At 30.7% G+C, this 23,681-nt stretch overlaps 1 protein-coding gene and 2 long non-coding RNA genes across 4 annotated transcripts in view; 1 reads left to right on the top strand and 2 right to left on the bottom strand.

Moving 5' to 3' along the window:
• The window catches only part of LOC105194044 (piwi-like protein Siwi), a 96,428-nt gene that overhangs the window by 10,076 nt on the left and 62,671 nt on the right, over nt 1-23,681 (top strand). Inside the window, exons 2-3 of one of the 2 annotated variants that reach the window (XM_026140245.2) lie at nt 1,801-1,832; nt 4,231-4,333. In XM_026140245.2, the coding sequence (XP_025996030.2) occupies nt 4,306-4,333 (28 nt within the window). In that variant the 5' untranslated portion in view covers nt 1,801-1,832; nt 4,231-4,305. The remainder of the gene's footprint in view (nt 1-1,800; nt 1,833-4,230; nt 4,334-23,681) is intronic. The other variant, XM_011158757.3, reaches the window with a different exon arrangement.
• Nucleotides 4,251-13,941, bottom strand: LOC120359612. Its single transcript, XR_005576391.1, has 3 exons — nt 10,815-13,941; nt 5,860-10,425; nt 4,251-4,360 (listed from the first exon to the last, which is right to left on the bottom strand). It is a non-coding gene; the product is annotated as an uncharacterized LOC120359612 (long non-coding RNA).
• Nucleotides 19,533-23,350, bottom strand: LOC120359613. The gene is made up of 2 exons (XR_005576392.1): nt 20,025-23,350; nt 19,533-19,676 (listed from the first exon to the last, which is right to left on the bottom strand). It is a non-coding gene; the product is annotated as an uncharacterized LOC120359613 (long non-coding RNA).

Consider the following 23,681-nt stretch of genomic DNA (forward strand, 5'->3'; position numbering starts at 1 on the left):
TATATAGTTTTTATAAGGTACTTGAGTCGAATAAGGCCCACTTTTGAATTTACCATTTAAAAATGCGCTTTATGTTTGAAATATATGCTTAAAAGATATGTCATAGGAAGTAGATAAAGAGAGACTAGGGAATTAATATCGGTAGCAACACGTTTATTTAGTGCAACAAAAGCTTGCTTGAATGAGTCAGACATTTTTATAAAAATTTTTTGTAAATTAATACGTATACATTATTTTATGATTTGTTACAACATATAGTATTATTCAACTTTCTAACTATAGAAAAGAAACATATATATATTTTTTTTTTTTTTTTTGGAATAGATATATTTTTTAATAAATAATGTATTATTAAATAAGGCCCACTTTATACATTTATTGTTATAGCTATTGCTATTTGTTTATTATGTGTGTGGCAACAGAGAATAACGATTTTTAATGACGCTAACTTTCCATAAGCTAAAATTGCACTAAAATAACCAGAATTTTTTAAAGTTAAATTATTAATTATAGATGAAATTAAAAATAATTGTGATGTTTTACAATTAAATAGTTCTTAAAGGATTTTGTATTTGTGATTAATAATTATTTTAACAGTGAGTTGGAAAATGTTTAATTTTGTTGTAATTTTCAATATATTTTTAATTCGGGTTTTATTAAAAGTACAAGAATCTAATAAGGCCCAATTTCAGAGTTTATAAACATATTTCTTTTTCGTTTATTTAAAAATGTTTTATATAGATGATAATTTTATTTTGGCGAGTGGTTGAAATAAACATTTTATTCTCATTTAGTTTACTTCAATATCTTTGCAAATAGAATTTATAAAAAATAAAAAATATTTGATGGGCCTTATTTGGCTCGTGTACCTTAAAATTAAAATATTTAAATATTGCAAAATTAAAAGTATCAAAATTTAGATGGAGACTTTTTCTTTTTCTTCTCTCTATCTCTCTCTCTTTACTTTTTTTATGTTCAAATATTCACGTTAATCATTTTTTATATAAATATTTAAACATTTATAATTAAAATAAACTTTTAATCGCAATTTTATTCTAATTCTTAAAACTTAAGGGATAATTCTCGAACAAAATAATATTTTTATTTACTCTTTAAATTTTTTCTCCATTCTGTTGCCGAATACTCTATATACACAGATATCTATACTAAACTAGATCGCTAACCTGTGGCATTAGCATATGACAGTATTGAGGCAGGAAGGATATCCGGTTTCAGTCATGTTACCTACAACAAAATGGCCGCTCCAATGCTGCTCTAATGCCGCTCTTGGCATTATGGCACGGTATCGAAAAAACACACTCGATAATCACAATTAATACGCTCATCAACGGTGCTCAGCAGTCAACCGGCTCAGTTGTCAAACCTGTCAAACACATACGCACTAACCTAATCTACGCGTAGACGCCATTTTCTTGTTGGGTAAGATGGCCGAATTCGGATATCCTGCCGGACGCAGCTATTCAGCCGAAGGTAGCGATCTAGTTGTTAGATAGATATCTGTGCCTATATATGAAATGCATATTATAGATTTTTAATGTTATTTATATGTACAAAACATTTAGCTGAAAAAATTTTTTTGTTAATGTATATTTATTGAAAATCAATTATATTGTACAAGCACCTATAACAAAAAATATTAGTCTCTTAAAATATGCTTTTTTTTATTTTGTGATACACATTAATCACATACTTAATGTTTAAGATTGATATAATAAGATTAGTAATTATTTCAATTATTAAAATGATCAAATGTAAATTTTTGGCTTTTATGCAAAATAGGACGACTGCTGTGCCCTAATGATTTAACCAAGGTTAGTGGTAGTACAAGGCATGCTATTTACACCTAGATTTTTCTTTAAGAGTCTACAGGATGGTTGCACTGCGCTGGATCATAGCTCTTTTTTTTTTAACAAAGAAACCTTTACAACTCGAAATTTAATCTTTTGCGTCACGGTGTAGCTCTGGGAGTTACATCTACTATTTAAGCTTATTTGATCAATGAGTTAATTGTTTCGCGTATTCCTTTAACATGTTTGGTATTGTTGGATTGCTAAAAGTTTTCTCTAACTAATAAATTACAAGTTTTAAAATTATTTTAAATAAATAATTTGTTATTAATATATACTGAAAAATTGTTTTTAGAGATGAAATTTGTTTGCATAAAATTTTTTAAAATCTATATTTCAAAATAATCTATACTTTAAAATCAGTTTTTGAGGTCGCCCATTACGAATTTGATGTCAAAAATTAAAAATTTTAAATGCCAAATACAATATGGCCGATTAATATGGCAAATGAAATTTTCAATATTTCAAGCAAATTTGGTTGATTTTGAATATTCCGTCCGCCATTCGATTCACCATTTTGAATTTTGTATTTTTGACATCAAATTCGTAATGGGCGATCTCTACAATTTCCAAATAACGAGTTTCAAGCAAATTCGGTTGATTTTGAAAATTTTGTTTGTCATATTGGATCCGTCATTTTGAATTTTGTATTTTTTATACCGGAATCGTACTTAGCGTACCCAAAAATCTCCTGATAACAAATTGCACAATATTTACTAGAAGAAAGTGACGCAAAGGGTTAAGGAATAAAAATTGAAACGTGGCAGTACATTGAAGAGGATGCTTTAATGTAACGATTTATTTTGCTACTCTGAAGAGATAAAATAAATTTTTAGTTTATTTTTTGTTTTATTGCAAAAGAAAATAGAAGAAAATTTTATTGAAAGCACATTTTTTGAGATTAATTAGGTATGAAAGAACAATGTTTAAAAAAGGCTCTCTTTTGTCCATTAATGGAAACCTAAAAAACAATAAATTTTACAGATTTTGACTTGTTGAACACAATGCTATTATTTTTCATTAAAAATGTGAGAATTAAAATTGTTTTTTAGATTGAAGTTTTAGTTTTACTTTGATATATAATTTTTAATACGAGTGATTTTACGAGAAATTTTATTTTAACTGACAATGAGTATACTAAGGTTTCTAATACTGTTGAACGCTAATCTAATAAAGAAGATAAATTTAAAATTAGGATTATTCTTACGGCATGTTATAGCATGTGAAGGGAGATAGATGAGTATAGCTGCTATTTGAGAAGCATTTATTCTTTTTCATTTACAACATTTATTACGGCATTATTCCTGTAACGAAACAATCTCATTACTTACGATTATAGATTTTTACAATAATTATTAAATTATATTGATAGCAACAAAATGACTAATAACACTAATAAAATCCTTTTTTTATTTATTTTAAACAAAAATACCGGTCTTTGAAAAATTTGTTTTTTTTTTGTTTGTTTTGTTTTTTCCTAATCACTTAATGAAAGATTGGGTATATATGCATATTAAATGACACAGCGCCGATGACCTTAGCATATATTATGAGGAAAAGTTAACTCTTTTCTCTCTCTCTCCCCCCCCCCTTTTTTTTTTTTTTAATTAATTAATTGGCACTGTCGTAGAATTTTTTTAGATATTTATATAAATTTGATTTTTTAAATATAACGGTTTGTACCTGCTGGATTTATACATACACAATGAATATTAGTTCTTCGCGTCATTTTTTTTTTTTTAGTAAATATAATTTTGTGAAATTTGTTATCCGGAGAGTTTTGGGGGTCGTTGAGTACGATTCCGGTGTAAAAAAAAATACAAAATTTTAAATGGCGGATTTAATATGGTAAACGGAATTTCAAAATCAACCGAAATTGTTTGAAACTCGTTACTCAGGAGTTTTACTGGAGGTTGCTGATTACGAATCTGATCTTGCTATCATTTTTTCTTTAGTCAGAAAAAATTCATAAAAAATCAAGTTTGAAAAAAATTGTTTTGGCGATTATTAGTCGTTTTTCGCGCATCGAAATTCTGTAAAAACATTCTTCGAAGTTCAAAGCACGAAACTCCCCCTAAATTTTGTAGACTTGTGTAATTATTATTACAAGAACAAATACTTTTATCTGAGCCACCGCTGTTGTTTGTGCGTATAAATTGACACAAACTAGTATTTAATATTTATTAATAGTTTTGTTAATAATATTTTTTGTCAATTTGTACGCACACGCAACTGCGGTAGTTCAGATAAAATTTATTTTTGTAATTATTGATTGATTTATTTGAGCTAAAAATACTTTGTATTTTATTAATTTTAAATATTATAATCAGAATTATTTTTTAAAATTGTATTTTTTTATCAGAGCACTGGGCGCGGTATAACGCAACGCATTGGTGAGAGAGGCGACAGTGCAGCAATTGGACAGATCGGCAGAGGCATGGAGAAACTTGGAATTCAACCCACCGGTATGTTTTATTATCTTCAAATTTAATCTATAAAATATAAATGCGATATGTATATTTTGCATTGTACAAATTGAAAGTTTTTCTTATGTTAATATAATTCTTTTTAGATGTAAAATTGATAACAATTTATAAGATTTTTATACTTTTTATTTATATATATTTTTTATATATATATGAGGATAAACGTTGGTGTTATACAATTTTGATAACGTCATATAAATAATATGATTATATATTCTGTCATTTTTTTACATTTGTAATTGTATTTATTACTTTATTCTTTATGTTTAACTTTACGTATATTTTCTATATTTTTCAGTTAGAAATATTTTGGAAATTTGTTTCGTTATAGACGTTTTATTTTTGATTGAGAAGGGTTTTCAATCTTTTTACATAAAATTAGTATTTGATTAAATTTTGAAAAAATAAGTTTATTATTAACATACAGATTTCTGAATTTTTACAATCTTTGACCATAATTTTTAAATTATTTTCTAAAATAGCATTGAGTTTTATGAGGTTGAATTTTCAATAATTTAACCCTTATTCTATCAAAGGAGTACTCAGGTACCCATTTTATTTATGAAACAATTTTTTTTATGTTCTAGTGTCTTGAAATTTTATAACCATTTTTTCTAGTTTAATTTTTTGCTAAAAACACTTGGATGCCTGTTACTCGAACATTCAAGCTTCATTTTTTTATACTTATTTCTATTAAAGAAATATATTTTTATATACTTATTTTTAACTACTCCCTTTAGAATAAAATTTATTTATCTTTAGCATACAAAAGCTAAGAAGGAGATTTGGTTTACAGTTGATCCTTATATATTTATTTATCCATACCTTTACATACCAGTGCTAACTATATTTTCCTATACTTATTCATTTACCTCTCCTTAGTACAGCACTGCGCAAGAATTCACCCAGGCAAACAAACACCATAACATACCTAATTTTCTCTATTTATAGAGAAGTTTAATAAATTCAATGCAAAAAAGTTAAAATTTATATTCTATTAAATTTAGAGCTATTTTGAAAGTTGAAAAAAATGCCTCAAAACTAATCGAAACGCTTAATAGTATTTATGTTATTGCAAACAGCGACTATGTTTACACAGCCTGATTTATGCCGAAGTTATAACATTGTTAATAACTTAAAAATTGACATTAAATACCGTGTAAATGCTATTTTACGAAGTAAACATAGTCAATTATTTTAAGAAAATAGTAATAATAAATGTTTTATTATACAAATACTATTTGAAATAGCTTTATTTGTGCTCAAATGCTATTTTTCTAGCCAAATTAGCATTTGCTTAAACGTTTCTTAAGAAATCAATTTTGTTTTTGTTGAGTTTGCTGCCGGATAGCAGGAAAATGGAAGGGATAAAAAATGATCGTAGATACTATGTATATACGTATTTCCAAATATTATCATTTTGAAGTCTACCGCGAGAGATTTACTACGAAACAAAGTAGGGAGAAACGCGTGTAAGTTAGCAAGTTTGAACGTTTTATGCTTACTGTGATATATATGAAGTGCAAGAAATATAATCGTTTCTTTTCTATCCGCGGCAGGCGGCGCGGTGAGGCGGGTAAGACAGCCATTGTTGCTTTTTCCTTCTCATCACGCCGTCTGCCGCGGTTGCCTACGGTTTTGATGAGAGACTGGCGGAGAGGAGGAGTAGTGAGTTGGCTAGGAGATGCTGGGAAGAAATGAGTGGGAGAATTAGGAGGGGAGGCAGGTTATCGGAGTGGGAGAAGGAAAAGAAAGAATTTTTTGAAGAAAGGGGTTGTGGGATGATAGAAGTGGAGGAGAGAAGAGAGGAGGCGAGTTTTGTTTTCGACGAGCTAAAGAGGAGGGACAAGAAAGAGCAGAGGAAGGAGAGATGAGAGAAAATTATTGAATCGAGATTTGATAACAGATGGTATAAGAGGATGCCTCTTTCATAGGCATATCCGTAATCGAATTCTGAGACGATTTTTCCTTTGGCAAAAATTTGTCCGGCTTAGTTTTTGACTTCTAATTTCAACAGTTTTGATAGGCCTAATGCGCTTTTTCTTTCCACGATTATTATGTGTGAATCGCAAATAATATGCTACGATCCTTTGTAACGAATTTAAGGAAAAGCGTTTAATGATGTCCAAATATTTCTAGATTTATAATTGATGGTCTTTGAGTATCTCAATTTTTTCCATTATATTAATGAGCATTGATTTTTGTCTTCAACCAACCATTTGAGTTCATTTAGTCACAGCGCATTCTGTGCGAATTTAGTCGGTAACTGACCTTGCGACAATGCGTCAGCAGGATTGAGATGGACCATGTCTCCAAAGTGTTCTGTGCCAGTTTATATCTGCGCGATTTTATTATCTACATAAGTTTTTTGCTTATGAGGTGAAGAATTTATTCAATGAATTGCAATCGTAGAATTTGACCAAAAACACATTTTGTCAAAATTTTGATTTAGTGCTTTATTCACAGCCACATGTAATCTCGCTTTTGCCAGTAACATTGCGGTATACCATTTCAGCCTTGGCAGGGATTATTTTTTTAACGGAGTTACTCGTGATTTAGAGCATACCAATTTTGCCACGCAATAACCCTTCTCATTTATCGAGCGCAAGTACATGTTGAAAAAGCTTTCTCACTCGCATCGCAAAATTTTTGAAGCCGCAAGTTAAGTTGTAGTGTATGTTCAAAATTATTTTCCTTGGAAAGTTGAAATATCTACAGGGTGTGTCAGCTGGACAAATCTGGAAAAAATTTAATTTTTCTCGTTACATGTAACTTTAATAGTAGATAATAGTTGGCACTCGGGTAAGTTAGATTTATGTAAAATGTGTATAAACCTTAAAATGTTCGATTTAGTGAAATTAAATTTGGAATATAATCGAAAAGCGGTGATAATTGAAGCACTTTGCACTGGACATTTATTGGCCGAAGTTATTCGGTTTTTCAAGTACGAAGTCGATCGTTTACGACATTGCGCAAAAGTATACGGACGCGGAGAATTCCGATGAAGGCTCTGTAAGTTAAAGCTATTTGAGAGCAAAAACTGCAAGGACATTGGTTGTTGTATAAAGAGCTCATTTTAGAAGACCAGGGATATCGCTTAGGAAATTAACGATTTCGAAGATGAATAAGGCTATCATACGTCGCATTGCTGAAGAGGACTTGAGACATTTTTCAACAGAACAGCGTACCGGCTTATACAAGCCATTTAGTGCAAAACTGGCTTTCTAATAACGTGGACGCGTTTTGGCTTAAGAAATTCTGAACTAATAGTTCAGATTTAAACCCCCTATATTATTACGTTTGGGACGTTATTGACAGGCTATTTAACATATTCAGATTTCCCAACGTGGCAACCCTTCATGTCGTTATTGAGATAGTATTTGTGAATGTGGACGAGTAGTTCAAGAGAGCGTGCTTGCGCTTCAAGCAAGATGGAGGCAGTAATTGCAGCAAACGAAAGTTATATTGAATAATAAGACTTAGGAAGAATCTTTTAAACGACGTATAAAAATTTGTTTGTAATTTTAAATCTTTCTGAAAAAAGAAATGTTTTAATAAATTGTTTTGTCCGGATTTAACTGCGCATTTAGGGTTGTATTTTATAATTGTATTAAGCTGATTTCTATATTTATTCCATAGCACGATTACATCCATCAGGATTGTTTGATTCTTATCGAGTTTGAACTGCCAAAGTTGCTGTATAATCTTAGCTTTGGTTATAATTAGTTCCAATAATCCTAGCTGGTCAAAGGTTGCCGCAATCTGTGAAAGTAATGTTCGCTTGGTAATAATATCATTTCTGTAATTCCAATGAATTTCCAGAGTCTTTACAATTCTTACAAGGAATACAAAGATACTTCAGATTGCTTAGTAAGATAATTAGTTTACTATCATTAGAAACTTATTATTGCAATTGGAATTTTTCTCTATGGAGAAGTTCAATCAGCTTATTTTGTAATTGGAAATTCTCATAACTGTTAATTCCAGCGACAAGATTATTCACATAAAAATTTTTTTAACAACTTTAATGCCGACGCATCAAAGACCACTCTTAGTTTTGCTGTAAAACTTTCGTTTACGATCACGGATGCGACATAAAATATGCTTTTTTTTATATATATTTATCCGTTATCTCAATCAAATTTGTCCAATATCCGCATATTTACAAATCAAACGTGAGTACTCAGAGCATTGTAGTTTATTCGGGGATAAGCGTTATTCTATCGAATACAATCGTCTTTTGACTGCACAGGACGATTCGTCTGTCTCTTATTTACATTTTTATTAAATGATAGCCTAATGCTGTATCGGCGCCTCCAAAGTATTTTAAAGTGTACTTTGTATGCTTTTTTCTCATCTGATAAATATTTTAGGTTTTGCATGAGGGCTGCCCAAAAAATTATACCCCACATTTTTTTCTCAAAACTATTTTACAATGATGTTTAAACAGGTGAAAGAATGATATTTTATCTACTCATTTTATTTTTTTTTACATAATCTTCAAATTCTACTCCCTTCTTTCAGCGATTCACTAAGGCGTCTATGCGCTGTCCTTGCTCTGGTTACGGAGTCAGGTTTTTGCTGCGCTATAATCTCCTCTTTGTCGTCTTTAAAATGTTTTCCATGAATGCTATTCTTTAGTGGCCGGAAAACATTTTGAAGATGACGAAGCGGTGATAAGCGCAGTGGAAACCTATCTCCGTAATCAGAACGAGGACTGAGACCGACAGAGTACAGACGCCCTAGTAAATTGCTGGAGGAAGGCAGTAGAACTTCAAGGAGATTTGTAGAAAAATAGAGTAAGAAATAGAGTATAAAAGACTAAAACATCAGTCTTTTGTATGTGTAAACATCATTTTTGTAGAATAAATAGTTTTTCGCGGTCCATTAAATTTGCTCTTATCTATGCAGGATTTCTTGTATCATCAAGAACGTAAGTTTTGTATTGAAACAATCGTTATTACATTGAATTTTGCATCTACAGCATATTTTATGTGTATGAGAGCTTGGCCAAAACCAGATTCCGGCTTATTAACTTTTTTTTTGCAAGCCTAATATTTCCACTAATGAAGTCTTAATAATGTTTGATTGGGAATCGAAATTCAGCAAGATCTTACATTTATGTCCTCTACTAAACTATCAGACACTATATGGTAGTGGATAAAAGCACATGCGATGCTGCTATTGTTTGTACATTTTTGTTTTCCGATCGTGAACTTGACATTTAATGACAATTGCGTTTTAAAAAAATGCAATAAGTCATGCCAACGTTTATTATACATTTCAGATAACGCCTAAATTTACAGAAGTTAACTGAATGATAGTAACACAAATAATTGAAACAAACATGCCGCCTTAGCCATTGACATTTTTGTAGAATAATCTCAACGTAAAAATTCTTTGTATTTTTGAATTACATGAGCTTTATTACATACCGGACAGCGCGACTTGTCCTGGATAATAAGATAATTATGCGACTTCTTACTCCTGATTACTTTCTTTACCATCGCATATCATTGATAATCGTCTATTATTTTTGAGTAGCAACACATCTCCGAGTGCAATAATCGTTAAAACGCGGCATTTATTTTTTGAAAACTTTCAAAGATCATCAATAGGCATGGTCCACAAACTATAGCTCGAGCTTTTCCGCTTCCTCTTCCATACGTGCAAGTTGCGTACACATACTCTAGTATAGTAGGCCTAGGTATTGAGAGTGAGGTCGTATGGAGGAGATAGGTGGATTGCGGGGCCAGAAAGGAAAGACGGAAAGAAGCAGCCGTGCGAAGAGGGAGCATGTTTTCTTCGCGTGCTGCGTGAGCACCCACAAGTCAATGCCTGAATTAAGGGGGAAACCTCCTTTACACGGTCGAAAAATACATAATTTTCACGAATTTTTTTCTTGGGTATAATAACTTGAAACGTTTTGAAATTTTTATGACAATTTAATACACAATCGAAGAGTACACAGGAATAAAAAGGAAGTTTACTATTAAAACGGGCGCTATATTAATATTGTTTTGCTTATGGAGTGTCTCCGCTGTGTACACTGTAGCGTCCTTAATTTTGATCTGAAACAAAAAAAACAAAATTTTTTGTAATGTTTATGATACTAGCTTCTATGTGACATTTCGATTTTTTAAAGAAAAAGTCGAAATTGCATGTTTTTACACAGTTTAAAATTGAAAGTGCGTTTCTCGTTAAAAAAAATCGACTTTAAAATACGAAAAAATGATTTTATTTTATTTTATTTTATTTATTTATTTTTTTTTTTTTTTTTCAAAAAAACAATTAATGTCACATCGAAGAGAATTTAATTATCTTTAAAATGAGAGGTCATAAAGCCAAATCGGTTTAGTAGATTTCTCTTAATCGTGTATACAAAATCGAAAAAACATGTTTCGAGAAAAACGCGTTTAAAGTTTTAGATTTATAAAAATACTACATATTCACAACTTACGACAGTCTCACGCTAATCAGCGATTCCATCTGCATAAAGTAGTCTCTCCGCTTCCTCGTAGAATACGTTTTAAGCCATCATCTCCATCCTACGAGCCGTTCTTGCCTCTTTTAAGCTGCTATAGCTTCGGCGGTTCTGTCTGTTTATTCGCTTCTCGTCCTTCGTTATGGCAAAATTGTGTGCCTGGATCCCAATTTCGATATCCAATTTGTTCATTATCATTAACACTGCATTGTAGCTTTCGTTAAATATCGATGCAGCAATATACGCAGCAATGCAGACGATTTTTGCTCCATTGTGAATGTGTTTAGGCGATAAACGCTAAACGGTAGAATTGAAATTTTCATTTGCATTCTCTGTGTAACCGCCTAAACACCTTTCCAAAAGACTGTCATTCGAAAGATTGTCGAAGATCGGACGGATTTTTTGAACGCAGGTATAAACACGCTCCGAGAACGCAGGTATAAATGCGATTGCCCGAGGGTCGCTAGGCTCGTCTGAACTCGTCACCCGACCCGTCCGCTTTAACTTCGTAAATACTTCAGATATCGCCTTGAAATTTTCAGGGAATATTCTTGAATAGTTTAACAATCGTTTAAGACTATTTCCAAAATATCGATTTTTTTTTTACCCGATAAAGGAGGTTTCTCCCTTAAAAGCAGAACGATTCAATCAATTGGACTTTTCTATTCTTCACGCGTTTATCTAACTTTTATCTAGCTTAGAGATCACTAAATGGATCAACATTGCATGTTTGGTTTACAAACCCAACGTTCGAATATGCTTTAATGAACTATCAATTAAATTTCACGAAACTATACAAGATTATTTCGCCATGCTTGGCAGCACGAATTGCAATCACATGTGATTTTGTATTATAATGCGCTTATTATCAATATTATCAATACCTTAATCAATGCCCACGCATTTTCACAATTCAGCGGATGTTATAAGTGATTCTATGACATTGTGCAGTATTTTCCTTTGAATAAAACCTTAAATATTATAATTTTTGAACAAGTTGACTTGATCATCATTTATGAAGAATAACTGATTTAAAATTATAAAAGTACAACCATTTATCATAGCTGCCATCAAATGAGATAAATTAATAGTTAGTAATTTTATAACACGCGTTGAGTTTGCAAACATACTATTTGGGGTAGCTGGTCGGTATGGTTATTGAAGCCGCAGCAATATATCGTCCAGTTTTGGATACAAATTCAAAATACACGTCTTTATACAAAGCTTTCTCGAACGAATCACGCGGATTATGCCTACTGCTTCTAAATGTCAAACCTCTCAAATAGGTCTTATTTTTGCTATAAACGTTCAATTCATCGAGGTCAGGGGATTTGTTGTGTAATTATTCAGAAAGGTTGATATTTTATTATTTTACCTTTAATTGCTGTTTGCTTTTGTACCAGCATTTTAACGGTTGGCTTTATTTGTATTTATTTCGAGAACAATAAATAATGCAATTTACGCGAAAATCTACGTTTTGCCTGGAATGTAAATCACGGATCTAATAATTATGATTTCTGAATAATTACCAATCTTGTTTTAGTAGCTACATACAAATGCTTTTGCGCAAAGAATCCTGCACACATTTTTGTGTAAAATAGGATCTCGATAAAATTAGTTTTTTTTTATATGTTGTAGATTATGACCTGTTAAACAAAACATGTAAAACTTTGAACAAAAAAAATGAACAGTTTTCGTGTTTGATTTACCTATAGTCACCGACATCTTGTCATAAGATACTCAATAATTTCAAAACGGCTGTTCAAAGTAGATAAAATTATAGTGTTTTGATAGTTAGTTATTGAAGATAGAAAGTTACTGTAACTTTTAAGCTTTATAACTCAGAAAGTACTAAATAAAAATTACCGTTATTATAGTGTTTTGAAAAGCTCTTGGTATGAGCAATTAAATTTTGGAATTAACCATTTTACCGATCCAATTTTACATAAAAATGTGTCCGGGGATTTTTGCGTCAACATCCGCATATCACTGATTGTTCAATATTATAGTCATATACTCTTTTAAATTTAGTCTTAATAATTTCAAATGATTACCGCACTGAGCACATTTATTGATAACAGTATCAAAATTTTAATTGTTTATCTCTTGTTTACTTTGTTTAAATATCCGGCTCGAAGGATTATTAAATGTTAGGCGCAATTAAAAGATTTCATACATTTTTTTAAAACATTACTTGGGTTGAATTAGATTACACAATTTTAGTATCTTTTTTTTTAGGAGGGGGGATTTATATATGCTACTTGGATTGAAATAGGAAGACATCAATGGGAATACAAAGATAGTATTGCTTAGATTTTGTAAGAAAATTAAAGATGCCACCACTTGGATTTTATAAAAAAAGATAGAAGCGCCCACACACGCACACACATTTGGCATTTTTTTAACTTTTTTTTTTTTGAAAGGTCATTTTGTACTGATGTTACGCATCTTATAGTATTAATAACGATACCATTCAGTCAAATAATCATTATAGTCATATTTTTTAAAGTTACAGAAAATTGGAAAACAAGTGTTTTATTTATATTTTATAATTTTGATAACAATACTACATTGCTGCTACTTGCTCATTGTTGTTTACTAGATACTATTTCGGTGTCTTGATTGGATAGTGCACATCGTTATATACAGGGTATATATTAAAAAGCGCCCACTAATTAGTGATATTCTTTGCTAAAAGCTGAGTTGAAAAGTCCTGAACCATTTTTTTCGATAGTGCTTAATAAAGCAGTAAGTAATAAGTAATCCAATCAGCGCCATCCTTTAGATAGACATACATCGGTGAACCACGAGGTCTGGTAGTATACGTGAGCGCTCGCCGTTACGTTGCTACTTGTTTTGCAACTTTGTATTGCCGATACGCGTATAACATTCTTAGCGTTGTAATGGTGCGAAAAATTTTATTTTACGTTGAAAATTATATTTCTTCCATTAGAAGCATCTTAAAAAAAAATTTCGACAAGAGATAGAACTGACGTCAAAGCGTATAAGATTACATAATGCTTACATAAAAAAATACAATTTTTTCGTTTACACATTATTTCGAAATTGTTCTTTATAAATTTTGAAACTTTGTGCATCTTTTTACATAGAATAGACACAATCATTTGCTTATCATTTTTTATTTAAATTATACTTTAAATAATTTTTTAAGAAATTTTCTCATAACATTTGTTCTCTATGTATCGTAATTACAGATGGCTTTATTACTTCGAAAATTCATTTCTGAAACAGAAGTTCCTACAGAAAATGTATTAAAAACCGTACAATAAGATAGATAACAAGACAAACTTCCTTATTATCAACATATGAAGATTTGGATAAACAAAAAAATAAATTTTATTTTATGTTAAATTTTTCTTAAATAATCCAATTTTTTATTTTTTTTATTTTATGACTTTAACATTTTTTTTATTTTTAAGCTTATTTGAGTATGAAATTTTATTATAAATTTTTAAAGAAACCCTTGTCTCAGCTCAACAGAGAAAATTGATATTCAGGCTCGAATGTTGTTCTACACGCATTAAAAAATTTGTTTTGCATTGCGTTGCACCGCGCAAAGCTCGACGTCTTTATCTGTGGAGCAAGCGTCACCTGTATGACAACGATTATAAGAACTCGCGAAAAATCAAGCTATATCATTGACAAATTGGAGCTGTAGTAACTTTTTGTTGGACTCAATGCAATCACCTGTAGCGTTGATATTGCTCCGTCACTGCGGAGCCTGTGCCGCTTAAAATTTTTTTCTGTTTACATTATAATTTTCTATAATGATAAAGGTTTGAAAGAAACTAGTTTTTTTTGCGGACTGTTTCGAAATGCCTTTCATCTCCCTCCTTCTTCTATACATTTACGCTACTATTTAATTTCTTTTCTATTTAGTTGTTTTGATTTTCTTGCTTTTTTATTGTTAAATTCTTTCTCACGTATTAGTTAATTTTTAACTTCAAGAATTTTCATTTATAATTTTTTAAGTAAATGTCCATCGATATACTTTATATTATAAGAGTGTTGTCAAAATTATGAAGATTGTTTTCATGTTAATTAAATAATATTTTTGTTTTGGAAGTTGGCAATGTCCATGTGTACTGCGGACGGTTTTTACGTGCCCATATTGTCTCTTGGTGTGCGAGCCAATCAGTTGTTTATACACTTACAAGGGAAGGACGCGATGACTCACTCTGGGATTTCAATCCCAATTTTTTTAATTATTTTAGAGATGAAAAAAAGTTTACGTCTCCCGGTGTTTGGCCTTAGTTTCAGATTAATAAATTTGTGAAAATTGGCCATATCGCGGTGCGCCGTCCCGGTAACTTTCCTTCCAACCAATGCAGTTGGCTCCGTGAGGTAGGTGCTTGCTTCACAATGGCCTAGTTTACATCGTGCACTTGATACGATTAAGCATTATATTCATATCAAATTCGTACTAAATTTTTAGTACTCACGATGTAAACGATGCCGGATCAAGTTGGTACGAACGTATCAAGCAAGAGTATCATATCAAACTGATACGCGTACCAAATGATACAAATGACGATGAAAACACTGAAACGTATTTTGTAGTAGATTAGGCCTATTAAATATAACCTTAATTGACCGGTCTTATGATAAGTAATCTTATTTGGTCTTTCTGAAACGATAACATATTAAAAAATGTGTAAGAAACGTTAGTACGTTCGATGTAAACGAGCCTATATTAAAGCATTGGTGCGCACTAAACTTAATACGAGTACCAAAGTTTTAACGATGTAAACTAGGTCAATCATAAGATCCGGGTTCCCTCCCGAAGGTGGGCAATAATTTTTTTATTTTTTTTTATGAGTGTTTATTTCTTTGATATTAATATAGTATGCAAATTTTTGAAATAGAAAATTTAATTTAATATCACATTTTAAACATTAATTTAAATTTAATTTTAAGGGAAATTTAATTCAAGTAATATTTGAAATAATAAGTAATAATAATATAGATACGTTGTTTTTATATGTTATCCATTACAAATTACTTATTATTATTAATTTATTATTTTAAATATTACTTGAATTAAAATTTCCTTAAAATTAAATTTAAATTAATGTTTAGAATGTGATATTAAATTTTTTATTTCAAAAATTTGCATACTATATCAATATCATCAAAATAAACATAAATAAAAATACTCACAAAAAAAATATTGCCCAGCTCCGTGAGCGAACCTGGATCTTATGATTGTGAAGCAAGCATTTAACTCACGGAACCAACTGCACTGATTGGAAGGAGAGTTACCGGGAAGGCTCATACGGCGCTCCGCGGTATGGCCACTTTACAAATTTATTACTCCGAAACCAAGGTCTATTCAATCAAATGCTGGGAGACGTAAACTTTTTTTTTATTTTTAGAATAATTAAAAGAATTGGAGTCGAAATCCTAGGGTGAGTTATCGCGTCCTCCCCTTGTTAGAGATGCCCATATAAGGTAATTCTTTGACTTATACACATCCTCACTCAATATTATTTTCTTATCGATGTGTGAAGTATTGATTGTATTGGTTTCCACCAAGAGAGCAGAGAAGCAGCTTGTTGCCGATTCTCGATCAGTCGCGCAATAATTGTAGCGAGAGCAAGCATTAATACTGAACTTCTGTGCCGTTTACATTAAACTTTTGAAATTTTATTCTCGCTTTTTTACAAACCAACTATGCACTATTGCTTTTAAACACATTAATATGGGCTTTTTTAGTTTTTTTCTTAAAGGTAGAAAAATTTATTGTATTTGTAAAACACTTTGCTTCTTTCCGTAAAAAAATGAATGCGTACATTTAACTAAAGTTAAGTAAAGTTAATATGCTATATTCTAGACAGTACGAAAGTCTAAAAAATGTAAATATGATATCTAAAAAACATCTAAAGAATATCTTTATGGCGATTTTCGTGCTGTCAGAGATGTTAAGCACTTTTAAAGAATTAAAATGAACACGTTATGGATAAGTATAAATATAATGTTATTAAAATACTGTGTAAAAGATTATAAAACTTAAGTTATAATATCTTTAATATTTTTTTATAAAACCTAAGTGGTACTATGTTGGAATTCTCATTCAAAAGTCTTCCTATTCCAATTCAAGTTGAATGTATTTAAATTAAAAACATTTCAATAAAAAATAACATGTAATCTCAAAAATTAACATGTTGATGTTAACAACTACACTGATTTTGCCTGATTTTCCGTTTGCACACCGTAAATGGACGAGCGTGTCAAAACACACTTGATAAGTGAGCCGAAACATAAACAAACATGGGGAGATATTGGGACTGTTATCAATTTCTTACAGATCCTGTTTCATTCTTGCAGAAGGCACAATATACACTGTTTCGTGAGAACCGGCACGGCGTAAATGGAAAGTCTAGTCGGTTTTTAGCCGGTCTAAAACCTGTCTTTAGAGACCGTTGTGGCACTTAATGTGTTGAAGGAGCAATACAAAACGAGAAAATTTTATTAAAATAAAAAATTTTTTGATATATAGAATTTTATTAGTTTCTTAAATAGATCTTTCTATATTTTTAATCGCATATTTCTAATTAATTTTATAAGTATATAAATTTTCGAAAAAATGTGTGATATAAGGACAGTGTCATATATAAATAATAATAAATTTATTATTTATTTATTAATAACACAAGACGACAAAAAAAATTTTTTGAGAGTTATCTCAAACCAGAATAGGTGTTTCTTATAGATTTTGTGTTGCTGAATACAAGTTTGTAAGCCGTTTTGCTCCATCACGTCCAATTTTTTAGGTAATCATGAAAAATCATGGAAAATCTGTGAAAATTGAAATATTTGAGGAAAGAGCAAAAGTAAATATCACATTAAAATGTGGTCCTAGAATGGATTTAAATATATTTTAATAAGTTAAATAAAGTGTAGAAAGTAAAAAAAAATTTTACTAGTGTTATTACAGCCTATATGTCGTAAAACAAATCGACGTAAAGTCGACTATTGTGCAACAGACAGGCGATCTTCATAAGTTAATCTTAGATCTATTCAGAAATGGATTTTAAATGTTATTCTTGGAAGATAAGTTAGATAAATTAGAATTTAAGTTATTAATCAATTAGTTAATTTGTTAATTAGTTAATTCCTTTTGCATAATTTTATATTTTTATTTTTATACATTATTTTATATTTTATATTTGTATCGCATATTTGTATCACATTTACTTAAAAATGTCTGATAGTATAAAAAATGCAAAAAAATAATTAACTAATTAACTAATTGATTAACAACTTTCTAATTCATCTAACTTATCTCCCAACAGTAACAATTAAAATCCATTTCTGAAAAAATCTAAGACTTACTTACGAAGATCGCCCCCCCCCCTTTTTTTTGTAACGGAGGGGAAATGCGTTACCGCATACTCTAGGCCCCGGGGGAGGCCTGGTAGTTATGTGGGGCTTTCCCCCGCCGACGACGTTTCGACGGGGGCCTATCCACTAAAACTCCTCCGGGTGTCCTGCCCTGGTCTTTAGCGCGGGGGGGCTCCGGGAATGCGTGCAGCATACTTCCAACGTCCCCCGGACCCGGTTAGCCTATGGCCGACTCGACTCGCCAGGGTTCCGAAGATCACCTGTCTGTTACACAATAGTCTACTTTACGTCGATTTGTTTATTATTATAGGCTATAATAACACTAGTAAACGAAACTTTTTTACTTCCTACATTTTATTTAACTTATTAAAATATATTTAAATCGATTCTAGGACCACATTTTAATGTCATATTTATTTTTGCTTTTTCCTCAAATATTTTAATTTTCACCGATTTTCCATAATGTTTTATGATTATCTAAAAAACTGGACGTGATGGAGCAAAACGTCTTACGAATTTGTATTTAGCGACCCAAATCTATAAGAAATACTTACTCTGGTTTGACATAAAAAAATTTGTCTCAAAAAATTTTTTTTGTGGTTTTGTGTAATTAGTATTATGGTGTAGTCCAATAATATAAGATATTGTTCCCGGATAGTTAAGGAATTTACGTTCACACCCCAGTCGATGTAATTAATATTTTTCGCAATTATTTTTTCACTATTTTTTTAGGAGGAATAAGTAGAGATGCGTGCAGCATCAAAAAAATAATTAAATTGATTAACAATTTTATTATTTGTTTGATGCGCGAAATTAAGTTGGTTAACGATTTAATTTCGTGATATTACATTTGGAGTTCTTAAAGATCTGTGTTTTAAACCCGGAAAAATAATTTGGTGCACAGTTTAGAGAATCTAATAAATATTTGTAAATTTACATAGAAAAATGAACATTAAAACTGCTTTCGACGGGTATTGTTACTCGTTAATTTGTTGAATCGAGGGGAGTTTCCCTAGTGCCGAATGTTTAAGATTTTTCTCAAATAAATAAAAAAAATAATATGATCTTTTTATCCTGCGTATTAAGTTAACAATATTAGAAATTAAAATAAAGCAACAAAATAATCAACATTATAATAATATTGTAGTTAACAAAAGTTAAAGTTTGACCAATGATAGTCAGCACGAGTTAGTTTGGGAAAAGAAATTTATTAGTTGGTAAATGGCGTTTATTTGATGTTGGCTGTCGTTAAGAGGGAAACCTCCTTTACACGATCAAAAAATACATGATTTTCACGAATTTTTTTCTGGGGTATAATAACTTGAAATGTTTTGAAATTTTTATGATTTAATACACAATCGAAGAGTACACAGGAATAAAAAAAAAGTTTACTATAAAAACGAGCGCTATATTAATATCGTTTTGCTTATGGAGTGTCTCCGCTGTGTACACTGTAGCGTCCTTAATTTTGATCTGAAACAAAAAACAATTTTTTGTAACGTTTACGGTACTAGCTTCTATGTGACATTTCGATTTTTTAAAGAAAAAGTCGAAATTGCATGTTTTTACACAGTTTAAAATTGAAAGTGCGTTTTTCATTTTAAAAATCGACTTTAAAATAAGAAAAAAAATATGATTTTTTTTTTTAACAATTAATGTCACATCGAAAAGAATTTAATTATCTTTAAAATGAGAGGTCATAAAGCCAAATCGGTTCAGTAGATTTCTCTTAATCGTGTATACAAAATCGAAAAAACGTGTTTCGAGAAAAACGCGTTTAAAGTTTTAGATTCATAAAAATACTACATATTCACAACTTACGTCAGTCTTACGCTAATCAGCGATTCCATCTGCATAAAGTAGTCTCTCCGCTTCCTCGTAGAACTCGTTTTGAACCATCATCTCCATCCTACGAGCCGTTCTTGCCTCTTTTGAGCTACTATAGCTTCGGCGGTTCTGTCTGTTTATTCGCTTCTCGTCTTTCGTTATGGCAAAATTGTGTGCCTGGATCTCAATTTCGATATCCAATTTGTTTATTATCATTAACACTGCATTGTAGCCTTTGTTAAATATCGATGTAGCAATATACGCAGCAATGCAGACGATTTTTGCTCCACTGTGAATGTGTTTAGGCGATAAACGCCAAACGGTAGAATTGAAACTTTTATTTGCATTCTTTGTGTAACCGCCTAAACATCTTTCCAAAAGACTGTCATTCGAAAGATCGTCGAAGATCGGACGGACTTTTCGAACGCAGATATAAACACGCTCCGAGAACGCAGATATAAACGCGACCGCCCGAGGGTCGCTAGGCCTCGTCACCCGACCCGTCCGCTTTAACTTCGTAGATACTGCAGATATTGACTTGAAATTTTCAGGGAATATTCTTGAATAGTTTAACAATCGATTAAGACTATTTCCAAAATATCGATTTTTTTGACCCGATAAAAGACGTTTCCCCCTTAATTTTACATAAGTACGCAAACGTTTCAACTTACAATTTGAGTTTTCTTTAGTGCATCTCTTCTATTATGGATCAACCTTCCAAATCGTTAAGTATGTTTAAAGGTGTGTTGAATATAATCAACGTATATGCTAAATCTTTTTATTACGGCGGCGAGTTAATTAGGCCAGAAGTGCTGTTGATCTTAAAGCGTATATATTATCAATTATATAAAATTAGTTAATTAGTCCGAATAAATTAACATAAATTAATATAAAATGTGTTACAATAAACTTACAGTTAGATTTAAATAGAGCACAAGTTTGTTAACAGATATTTATCCGTGGTATATTATAACTGTGAGCACCGTTTGTCGTTGATGAAGTATAACAGTTTTACTTGTAAAAGGCATATAGAAGGAGAAATAGGAAAAAAGGAGAGTGGGAAGGAAGATAGCTAAAAAGGGGATGGAAGTGAAGGAGAAAGAAGAGCAAGAAAGTAAATAAGAAGTTGAAAGATACGAAGAAACAACCGAACGCAAATAGAAGTAGAAATAGAAAAAAAATTTTAAATAGAAAACAGAAAATAGAGGTAGAGGAATTAGTTATTTTTTTATTTTGTCGAGTATTATATTGTAGGTGACATCTAAGAGTTGCGTATTTGTGTATAAATTAAACCGTTGTGGTTATCGCTTTATATGTAATGTCTCGGAAATGAGTTTTTTAGTCCAAGATTTTTCCCTGTCGAGAATTTGAATATTAATAGTTAAATTAACGTTAAACTTTGGTATACAATTTTAAGAAATCGTTAAGTGGCACCTAGTACGGGACACAATAAGACTTACTAATATAATTTATAACAGTTTTAATATAATTTACATTGAATATGCTAGAAGCAGAGAAATTATACTGTTTGATGAGATTATAAAAATAATTTTGAGCTTGCGGCTTATTAGAATCCACAGTTTGCATTAAACTTAGACTCAGGTATTCTTAATGAAAGATCAGTGTTTCTAACCATAAAAATAAAAAATGTTTGCCTGCTATTCTTTTTTTTGTGTTGGAACGATAAGAAAGCTGTAGTTCTATCGCTAAATCACAAGCCAATTTAAAAAATTCTTTTTTTATTGATGTCAAACAACGATTAGTCAAGTGATTACATGCTTTACTAATTGTTCTTTGTATTCTGGAGGGGGAAAGTTTTGGTGAATTACCTAGTATAGACTGCAAAGTATTTTTTAGACCAGATTTTATACATTTTTCTTTGTTAAAGTGCTTCTTACAATACCATATTTTGATCTCTTTTAGGCTAACTTCTTTTGTCAGAATTTTCAGAAGTGCAGTTTGTAAATTATTTTTATTCCACGAATTTTTCTTTTTACTCGTATTTATGTTGCTTAGGTGTATCTTTTTAAGTATTGAAACTTGAATAATAAATACCCGTACAAATGGAAACGCAAGATTTATATTTGTACTGTTCGGCAATAGGGGAAATTGTTTTGTCCGAAACTAGGGGACAATGAAACTATTAAATTTTTTTTAACCAATGCATTGTGTACACAAAATATAAATATTATTTAAAAAAATACTTATTTAACTATTAATATTTAAATTCTCGACAGGGTATAATAACGCAACTCATGTCTTTAGACCACACAAATTGGTAGATATAATAACTCATAATTTTATACAATGCACCGTAGCTTCCAATCAAACTCAACGTTCAACCGATCTTCTTAGGGTACACGCGACTAGAACGTCTTGAAATCTAATTGTTCTATTGTCGTCTCTTCGGCTTACGTAAAATAATGCGCGGCAGCAATTCAACTGTCACAGATATAGCTAATATCCGGTATTAGATGCTGTTTGGCGTTGGGGAAACTCTATTATTACACAAATTTATCATCGTAGTAAACCCAAGTTCTTATAACGTTGAATGTCAAGATGTATATCTCCATCCACAGTACAGAACAGTTATTTATTAACCTTGCAAGATTTAATACGAACAAATAACTTATAATAGAAACAAATTATAACAAACTTGTAGAGATGATGTAGTATCAGAAAAACAATATGCATATTTTTAGCATGTTTCTAATTTTAAGGAATATTTTTGAAGACATATTGAGTAAGTAATGAAAAATTAAATCAGGATCCGACCGACTATTCTCTTTTGTAGGAGTTCAAAGCAATTATTATCTTGACGCAGCAGTAGAGATAATTTTGGTTTGCTCTTGCGACTTCGTCGGCTTGCGTATGGTATACGGATTTAGTACACATATCGGTTTCATACATTGTGCGTTTACTATCGTTTTTTAAATCATAATCTGTTTATGAACGTAACCTAATATCATGATCCTATTATCATGATCACGATACGAGAGTCTAGCAATTTTAGAACTCTTAACGACAGTATTAGTATCGTTATATTCGCAGATATTGTAAGGTATTTGAGACGAATAAGGCCCAGTACTAAATAAAGCCCACTTTTAAATTTACTATTTAAAAATGCGCTTTATGTTTAAAATATATGCTTAAAAAATGTGTCATAGGAAGTAGATAAAAAGGGACTAGGAAATTAATACCGGTAGCAACACGTTTATTTAGTGTAACAAAGTGGGGAAATTTAGCCGTTTTTATAAAAAAATTTGTTGTAAATTTATAAATATACATTATTTTATGATTTATTACAATATATAATATTATTTAACTTTCTAACTGTAGAAAAAAAAAATATATATATATATATATGGATTTTTTGGAATAAGTATACTTTTTTATAAATAATGTATTATTAAATAAGACCCACTTATACATTTATTGTTATAGCCATTGCCAGTTGTTTATTATGTATGTGGCTTGCAACAGAGAATAATGATTTTCAATGACACTAACTTTCCATAAGCTAAAATTGCACTAAAATAACCAGAATTTTTTAAAGTTAAAATATTAATTATAGACAAAATTAAAAATAATTGTGATGTTTTACAGTAAAATAGATCTTAAAGGATTTTGTATTTGTGATTAATAATCATT

Source organism: Solenopsis invicta, chromosome 14 (assembly GCF_016802725.1).
Source record: "Solenopsis invicta isolate M01_SB chromosome 14, UNIL_Sinv_3.0, whole genome shotgun sequence".
Taxonomy (NCBI): Eukaryota; Metazoa; Arthropoda; class Insecta; order Hymenoptera; family Formicidae; genus Solenopsis; species Solenopsis invicta.